Source organism: Molothrus ater, chromosome 14 (genome assembly GCF_012460135.2).
Source record: "Molothrus ater isolate BHLD 08-10-18 breed brown headed cowbird chromosome 14, BPBGC_Mater_1.1, whole genome shotgun sequence".
NCBI lineage: Eukaryota > Metazoa > Chordata > Aves > Passeriformes > Icteridae > Molothrus > Molothrus ater.
Window position 1 is genome coordinate 2,093,564 of NC_050491.2, and position 8,440 is coordinate 2,102,003.

The following is an 8,440-nucleotide window of genomic DNA, read 5'->3' on the forward strand; positions in this document are numbered from 1 at the left end:
GCCTGGCTTGGGCACCTACACCTCGACCACCCCAAGCCACCCCGGAGCCCTGGCTCTTCCCACCAGGCTGGGGTGCTGCAGCTGGAGCAGCTCTAGGAGAATTCCCATCTTTCCAGTGGCAGCAGTGAGAAAATGGCCTCATTTCCACCAGGAATTATGCAAAGCCTGTGAATGTAGGGCTCCATCACTCGCAGCAGCGCAGCCCCCACGGCCCCGTTTTGGGGAGGGCTTGTTTGCCACCCTGATTAGTCAGCACTGCTAATTATAGCTGAGCTTTTCCTGCTTCGAGCTCCTCAAGCACCGTTGGAGTAACAGGGAACAAGGGAGGTGCTGGAACAAGGCTGGATCCGCTCTCTGCAGAGAAGGGAAATGAAATGTGGGGGAATGTTCCAGCTCTGAGCCTGGCTCGGGGGGCACAAGGCAGGGAGCTCGAGGATGTGTCAGCTCAGCCACAGGATGCTCCCAGAGGAGTGGGAGCTGGGCTGGGAAAAGCTGATGGGATGCTGGGAGGTGATGGCGTTTCCCCAAAGCAAAGATGTAAAGCTGATTTTGGTACTTGTGGAGGTGAAAATGCTGGAGAATTGGAGTTGTGGTTATCCCTCTGTACCAGCAGTGTGCCCTAAAACAGCAGCCCTTGCTCCAGCTTTGGTTCCCAGTGGGCTGGGCCTGGGACACCACGTCATCAGTGACTGCCACCCCAGTTTTAACTTGCCACCCACTTGTTTTAACCAGAAAAGCACAAATTCTGAAGGGAGGATGAGCCCCAGGTGAAGCCCTGCTGTGGGCTGGGAGCACAGGGCAGTGCCACAGGAAAACCTGCCTTGTTCAGCACTGAGCTTTCTCCCAAGGGCCAAAATCCAAGGAAGATGGTGAGGAATGAAGGTGGGAGACATTTTCCATGCTGAACAGCAGTTCAGGTGAGGCTGGTGGCCTCTTGCTCTGTAATTAGTGTCAGGCTTGTGTCTTTGCTTAGCTTTGATCTTTGCTCTTCTCTATTGAGTCTCTAATTTAAATACAGATAAATTCCTTTATCTAATATATGAATATTCCCAGAATGGTCTTGCAGATACTCAGGGAGCTCAGAACATTGAATACAACTTCAAAACTGGACTCTCAAGCCTTGAAAATAGGGTGTGCAGTGGCCCATCCTCTCATGTGCAACAGGGCTGCTCTGGGGACAGCAAGCCCTGGTTTAAAAGGGGCCAGATAATGTCATTTTTGTCACCAGAAAATCTCAGCGTTCTTGGGGTCTTTGCCAATCCACCGCACCCCCTTGCACAGGTGAAACCCCCCAAAAAATCCCATTGGAGGCACGGGGTTGCTCTTCCCTGGGCAGGAGGACAAGCAGCTCCCAGCACTGGCTGAAATCCACTGGGATGTGCGTTTGGGAAGGGGAACTTCTGGAGCCCAGAGGGGTAACACTGCCAGGGACTGGTGTTCCTGTAGGACACAGCAAAAAGCCTCCCGGGGTTGGGGCAAACTTGTGGTGGGGATGTCGAGGGGAAGGAAGGGGCTGCCTGGAGTGCCGGGTGTTGGAGGGGCAGGAAGGGTGGGACGCTGGATGGAGCAGGAGGCCAAGGCACTGCAGCGATCCACGGGCTTTGGCATCAGCCGGGACCCTCTGGAGCGCGCGTGTCCCTGCCAGGGGCAGCGCCGGGGGACAAGGGCGAGCCCGGGTCACACACACAGGGACTGTCCTGGGTCTGCCCATCCCGGCTCAGCCCTGCTGCCCGCGGGCTGGGCACAGCGGGGACATCCCCGCTCAGCCCCGCAGCGCTCCTGGCTGGGCTCTGGCCCCACAGAGCACCGGGCACAGCCTGGCGTCCCCTCTGCCGCCAGCGCTCCCCGCAGCGCGTCCCGCAGGTGAGCTGCTGAGATCAGCTGTGGTTGGAATTCCCATTATCCTCTCACCCCCTTTAGAAATGCTTCACAAATACCGTTTTCCCAGCACACTGATAAAAGCCTGGATGGAATCAAGTGATAATCACAGAAGGAGTGAAAAAAATGCTGTTGATGATACAGTGTTATCTGAATTTCTGAAATATTGCCACCTTTACGCCTGGTTTAGGTGATAGTTTTACACCACTATACCTACACCAGCCCTAGGGCTGATTTCTGTGTCTTACAAATCACAGGCCCCAGTTTAAGACAAACTTTTTCTTTTGCTTATTTGCAGGTTTTATTTTGTGCGATGAAGGAATAAGCTCATATTCACTGGATTTTCTGTGTCATCTGTAGCTTCTGCTTTTAAGTGACATGAAACCCTGGTACTCAGCTGTGCCACACGTTCTGCCAGAAACAGGAGCTCAGTCCCTGCTTGTGCTTCTTGGCCCAGAATCCCTCAGGATAAGACACTCAGAACTCTGTATTGAGCTGCTGCCGGGGGGAGCCGGGCAGGGCTGCTCGGCCGCTCCCCTTCCCCGGCCGTGCGTAATTCCCGGGAGCGGGAGGAATTCATTCATTCAGCTCCTCGCTGCTCGGCTTTCCTCCGCCCCTTGTGCCGGCGGCTCCCGGCGCTCGGTCACGCGGCCCCAGGTAGATGAGGATTCACATCCCCCGGGACGGGGCTTGGCCTGATTAGCGACCCAGATGCTCCAAATTGGGGCGCTTGGGTTCAGCCAGAACCGCTGCTATTCACCCAAATATCTCTGCACATCGGGAGCTGGAAATGCTTCCCAGCGCTGAGCTGGCTGCAGCAGCCTGGAAGAGAGAGGGGGATGAAAGGGGGAAGCTGGAGTGTTATGAAACGAGTAGGAAAAAGGGGAGAAGGTGTAGCTGAAATCCTGTGGATCCAGGAGCTGAGCATCCCTGCTTTGATGATCCTGCTCCCGAGATGAATCACGGAGCCATTTATAGCTGGAAAAATACTCGTGTCTTTGGGATTTGTTCCTTTCCGGGCTGTTCCTTTCCCAAACAGTCGGGGAGGAAGTTCTGGGGATGGGTGGGTGCTGCGGTGGGGGGGACAGACCCCATACTCAGCGTCCTTGGGCAGGTCCCAATTCCCGTGAGCTCCTCCTCATCCCAGCTTTTCGCTGCCTGGAGGGAACCCGTGTGGGGCGAAGGCTCCGGGCCGCGGTGTTTCCCCGCGGAGGGATGCCCCTGGCCCGGGCTGGATCCCCGAGCAGCCTCAGCCGCCGTGTCCCGGAGGCGCCGGGGCCGGTGCCGCTGTCCCGGGCATTGTCCTTGAGCATCGCGGCCCCGGAGCCGCGTCGGATCGCCGCCCTCCCTTCGCATCCATGCCCGCGTCCCTCGGCACAAGCGGTAAAAATAAACCCAGCGAGGCGGCCGGGCCTGGCCGGTGCCCAAGCTGCATCCGCAGGACGCAGGTGCAGCGGGCCCGACCTTGGGGAGGCGCGGCGGGGCGGCGGGAGGCTGATGAATGAACGGGCGCGGGGCGTGCCCGCGGGTGTGCGGGGATGGGAGCGGGGAGCCAGCCTTGTTGTTATTCTGATCACAGCGCCTCTGATTCACAGACTTGGATCATGAATATAAGTGAAGACTTTGACGTCAGAGTTGAGATTTATCAGCAGATCCAATGGGGCAGGAATATTAAGTGCAAGTCGATGCCAGCTCTCTGCCAACGCTATTAGCGATGCTCGCCGAGGAATGAGGCTTCGCACCAAGGGCTGGAAGGACCGGCGAGGAAAAAAATAAAAACGGGGTGGGGGGAGCGAGCCGATCCTCGAGCATTAAAACCAGGTAAAACAACAACCCCCGGCGGCGCGGCTGCATGCGGGAAGGGGCGACGGTGGCGGCGGGGGATGGCAGCGGGCACTGCCCCGACCTTCACACCTCGGCTGCCCGCCCCGGGCGGGGGATTCGCTCCTGCGGGCACGGCAGGATGCTGCCGCCGGCCGGGAGCATCTTGCAGCAGCCTTTTCCAAAGGAGGGAAAGGCGGGGAGGAAGAGAAACTTAACGTAGGCTGTTCCTTGCCGCTGCCTTCTCCTTCCATCAGCGGCTCCGCATACAGGCGCTGGCCTATTAATAGTGTTTATTTTTACTCACCGCACGCAAAAAAGAAAGGGCTGCGGGAGGGGGGGCTGAGGGGTTGCGCTATAAATAGGCAGCAAAGGTGGCCGTGCCCCAGGGAGGGGGGGGAGGAGGAGGAGGAGGAGGAGGAGGGGGCGGCCGGTTCCTCACCGGGTGCGCAGTGGCTGCGGACCCTGCATGGAGCCGGGCGCACGGAGGCGGCTGCGGGCAGCGGGGCGATGAGTTGTGCTCGGCCTCAGCCCGGCGGCAGATAGCGGCCAGGGGTGCGTGTGGGGCGGGGGGACGGCGAACCGGGCATGGGGGGCTCGGTGCCCGGGAAGCTGCAGTGGGGCTGGCGGGGATGCGGCGGCGGGGGCGGCGTCCCGGGCCGGGGGGCTCCAGGCTCGGTCGGGGGCTCCCCCCGCTCCGGGAGGTCCGGGCGGGGGTCGAGGCGCGGCGCTGCCCGGGCTGAGCGCGGGGCTCTCCGCGGGCTCGGGCTCCGTCGCTCACCGCCCCCTTCTCCCTCTCTCCCCAGCGATGCTGCACGGCCCCGCCGCCATGGGGGAGCCGTGGCCGCCGCAGCCGCAGCAGCAGCAGCAGCGGCTCCCGGGGCTCGGCAACGCCTCGGAGCCCCCCGCCTGGCCCTCGGCGGCGGCGGCCGGGCCGGGCACGGCGGCGCCGGGCGGCGGGGCCGCGGCCGCGGGCTCCGTGAGCCCCTGGGACATCGCGCTGTGCGCCACGGGCACGGCGGTGGCGGGCGAGAACGCGCTGGTGCTGGCCGTGCTGTTCTACACGCCGAGCCTGCGGGCGCCCATGTTCCTGCTGATCGGCAGCCTGGCGCTGGCCGACCTGCTGGCCGGGCTGGGGCTGGTGGCCAACTTCGCCGTGCGCTACCTGCTGCGGCCGCCCAGCGAGGCGGCGGAGCTGGCGGCGGCGGGGCTGCTGCTCGCCGCCTTCTCCGCCTCCGTCTGCAGCCTCCTGGCCATCACCGTGGACCGCTACCTGTCGCTGTACAACGCGCTCACCTACCACAGCGAGCGCACGCTGGGCTTCACCTGCGCCATGGTGCTGCTGATGTGGCTGCTGTGCCTGGGCGTGGGGCTGCTGCCCCTCCTGGGCTGGAACTGCCTGCGGGACCAGAGCTCCTGCAGCATCCTGCGGCCCGTCACCAAGGACAACGCGGCCGTGCTGGCCGTCACCTTCCTGCTGCTCTTCGCCCTCATGATGCAGCTCTACCTGCAGATCTGCAAGATCGCCTTCCGGCACGCCCAGCAGATCGCCGTGCAGCACCAGTTCATCGCCACGGCGCAGGCCACCTCCACCCGCAAAGGGCTCTCCACGCTCTCGCTCATCCTCGGCACCTTCGCGCTCTGCTGGATCCCCTTCGCCATCTACTCGCTGGTGGCCGATTCCAGCTACCCCGCGGTGTACACCTACTCGCTGGCGCTGCCCGCCACCTGCAACTCGCTCATCAACCCCATCATCTACGCCTTCCGAAACCCGGACATCCAGAAGTCGCTCTGGCTGGCCTGCTGCGGGTGCATCCCCTCCACGTTCTCCTCCAGACCAAGGACATCCAGCGACGTGTGAGGATTGAGCACGGAGCCAGAGGAGCTGCCTGGCTCTCCTGCTCCTTCTCTTTTTCCCCTCTGTCGTTATTGTCTCCTGCCGGGAGGAGTCCCCTCCCCGGTCAGCACATCTCGTTCCATGGAAAGATGGCCAAAAAGAGAAAAGAAAAAAAAAGAAAAAAAGGCAAAAGAGAAAAGCAAAGAGAGAGAGTAGAATGATAATGGTTTCCTTTAGAAATGTTATTTTCTTACACATTTTATTTTTTATTTAAAAACACAAAACACCAAAAAAAAAAAAAGGAAGGAAAAAAAAAGAGAAAAAGCAAAGAAAAAGGATCCTCGCACCATGGCGTTTGTCTGCTCTCGGGGTAAGGAGCCGGGGGACCAGCGGGCCCCATCCGGGCGGCGCCACCCCTCGGGGCTCATCCATGGGCGCATCCCACGGGAGCAGGGGATGGGCAGGGAGGTGTCGCGTCCCCCCCGGCGGGGCTGGTCCCCAGGCGTGGGGTGGCTGCGCCCGTCCCCCCGCAATCAGGGCCTGCTGCGATGCTATGCAATAAAGGGGGCAGGAGGGGCAGGGGGCTGCCCGTGCCTCTGTGCTTGGAGAAGCTCTTTGAGGAGCTGCGGGTGAGGGACACTCGAGGTGTGGCTTGTGGGGCTGTCGCAGGGCTGGGGGCACCCCCGGCATCCGTTCCCTCCTTCCCCCCCTCCCCGAGGATGTGGCTGGGGCAGGGCTGGCGCTGCGGGGCTGGCGGGGGCAGAGGGGAGGCCCAGGAAGGGCTCTCCTGGTCCAGCTGGGCACTGGGGCGCTGCTTTCCCCCCTTCCACACCAGCTGTTTACATGGGGTGGGGGTTTCATCCAAAGAGGGCTCCGGGCTCGCTGGGGTCCCCGAGAGAGGAGCCTCTGTCACCACACTTGTCACTGCTGATGCTGCCGCCTCAGCCCCGACATTCCCGAGCTGTGTGCTGTGCTTTGTGGTGTTAGTGAGGCCGTGATGATGATGATGATGATGATGAAGTGTCCTTTATGCTGGGCTTTCTTTTGGCCGGGAGGTGGAATCGTGCATTCACTGATGGAGAAAGGGAGAACCCAGGCAAGCCCCGGGGAGGGGCAGGGCTGGGGTGGCACATCCAGGGTGGCTCGGGGCACAGGGGGTGTCCTGGCATGGGGGGCTTGGGAGACCCTCCAGCAGCTGGGTCTGGCACCCAAATATTCTGCTTTGCTGTAGAGAAATTGTTGTGATGTTGGAGAGGGACTTTGGGAAGGGTGTGCAGTGACAGGACCCAGGGAATGGCTCCCACTGCCAGGGGGCAGGGATGGATGGGATATTGGGAATTGGGAATTGTTCCCTGTGAGGGTGGGCAGGCCCTGGCACAGGTGCCCAGAGCAGCTGGGGCTGGCCCTGGATCCCTGGCAGTGCCCAAGGCCAGACTGGACACTGGGGCTTGGAGCAGCCTGGGACAGTGGGAGGTGTCCCTGCCATGGCAGGGGTGGCACTGGGTGGGCTTTGAGGTCCCTCCCAACCTGTAACATTCTGTGAGTCTGTGATAGTGGAAGAAATGTTCTTGCTTTGTGTGGCTGCAGAGGGTACAAAGTCACTTTATGGCTGGGTACAGACAGATCCGGGTGGGTTTTGTCCCTGGATCTGTGCAATGAATCTCTTGCTCCTCAGAGCTCAGTGCACAAGAGAAAGCTCTGAGGTTCCCAAGTGTGCCTGGGGCTTGGAATTACTGTCTGCCTGTGAGACGTGGCCAGTCTTGGAGTTTTTATGTTTTGTGGGTTTGGGGTTTTTTTTCCATTTCCTTTCTCTGATGAATTCCTTGGAGAACGGGCAGTTGGCACAATGTGGAATCAATGTGAGTTTTAAAGTAAATATGTATGTGAGACTAATATTTATACAAACACTTTACTCATTCTGTTTCTTCTGGTTTCTTAAGCGCAGCCAGGTCCCTGCAGTTCCTCAGTGTGAAAACCCAATAGCTTAAACCCTTTTTGAAACATTGTGAACATTTGAAATGTTTTTCTACAACCACCCTAGCTAGAAGCCAGGATTTGTTTCTCTGGGCAGCTCATTTTGTATCTTTAGATGAAAGGTAGTTTAACTAATCAGCTCCAGAGAAACCTTGACACAAAAAAGTTGCATTTTCTTGGCTTTCCAGTAAATTCCCTGTTGCTGAAGAGCTTGATTTTAACAATGTTCTTTTTAGAGTTCAGTTGCTTATGTAAAATGTGTCTCAGTTCGAGGGATGCCCTGATGAATTTTGCCAAAGTCAAATGAGGATCAAAGAAAAATTTCTCCCTGTGGCCCTCCACAGCAAGAGGAGAAAGATTTGGGATGAGAGGAGCTGAAGCTGGGACACAGCCCCTGCCAGGGTGAGGTTAAGGGCAGGTGGGGGTGTCCTCACTGGGACACTGGGGGCTCACCCAAACTCATTCCCAGCCCCTTTGGCAAAGGCAAACTCTGAGTTCTGGTCCCTGGGTGCCCTGGCCCAGCTCACAGTCAGCACCAGGATGTGGTACAAGCCCATTCCATGCTCAGAATTACTGTAAAATAAAGATCTCATTTCTTTTTGTGTGATGGTCTAGCACCTCTCTCTTTGAGATGCTAAAGCTGCCCATGGAAGCTGTTAAAAACTCTTGTTAGGTTTCAGGAAAAGTCTTAAGAAATCTCCTCTAAAAAAAAACCCCCATTTTGATAAATTGGCATTTTTGCAGTCATTCCCCTAAATAAAAATAGTGCAATTTCCAGTTTGTTTGGGGGTTTTTTTGCTTTGTTTTGGTTTTGGTTTTTTGTTTTGTTTGGGGTTTTTTTTCTTTTCTTTTTTTTTTTTTTTTCTGTTTTTCCTCTCCTGTTTAATCAGAGGAAATGAGGGGAAGTGAAGAAGAAGATAAAGAGGTTTA

General features: G+C 58.3%; 1 protein-coding gene across 2 annotated transcripts; it reads left to right on the forward strand.

Annotated features, from left to right (window-relative positions):
• The first annotated feature begins 2,621 nt into the window (after positions 1 to 2,621).
• On the forward strand, positions 2,622 to 7,452 carry LOC118698893 (G-protein coupled receptor 12-like). 2 transcript variants are annotated; one of them, XM_036402451.2, is made up of 3 exons: positions 2,622 to 3,261; positions 3,474 to 3,699; positions 4,506 to 7,452. In XM_036402451.2, the coding sequence occupies exon 3, from the start codon at positions 4,508 to 4,510 to the stop codon at positions 5,558 to 5,560; it is 1,053 nt and encodes a 350-aa protein (XP_036258344.1). In that variant the 5' UTR covers positions 2,622 to 3,261; positions 3,474 to 3,699; positions 4,506 to 4,507; the 3' UTR covers positions 5,561 to 7,452. The 2 variants fall into 2 exon arrangements, with proteins under 2 accessions (XP_036258344.1, XP_054372354.1); XM_054516379.1 differs by lacking the exon at positions 2,622 to 3,261 and having other exon boundaries at positions 3,459 to 3,699.
• Positions 7,453 to 8,440: the final 988 nt, after the last annotated feature.

What these genes read in the sequence shown, in the direction of transcription:
- LOC118698893 (XM_036402451.2), top strand. Translation starts at nt 4,508, where the DNA reads ATGCTGCACGGCCCCGCCGCCATGGGGGAGCCGTGGCCGCCGCAGCCG.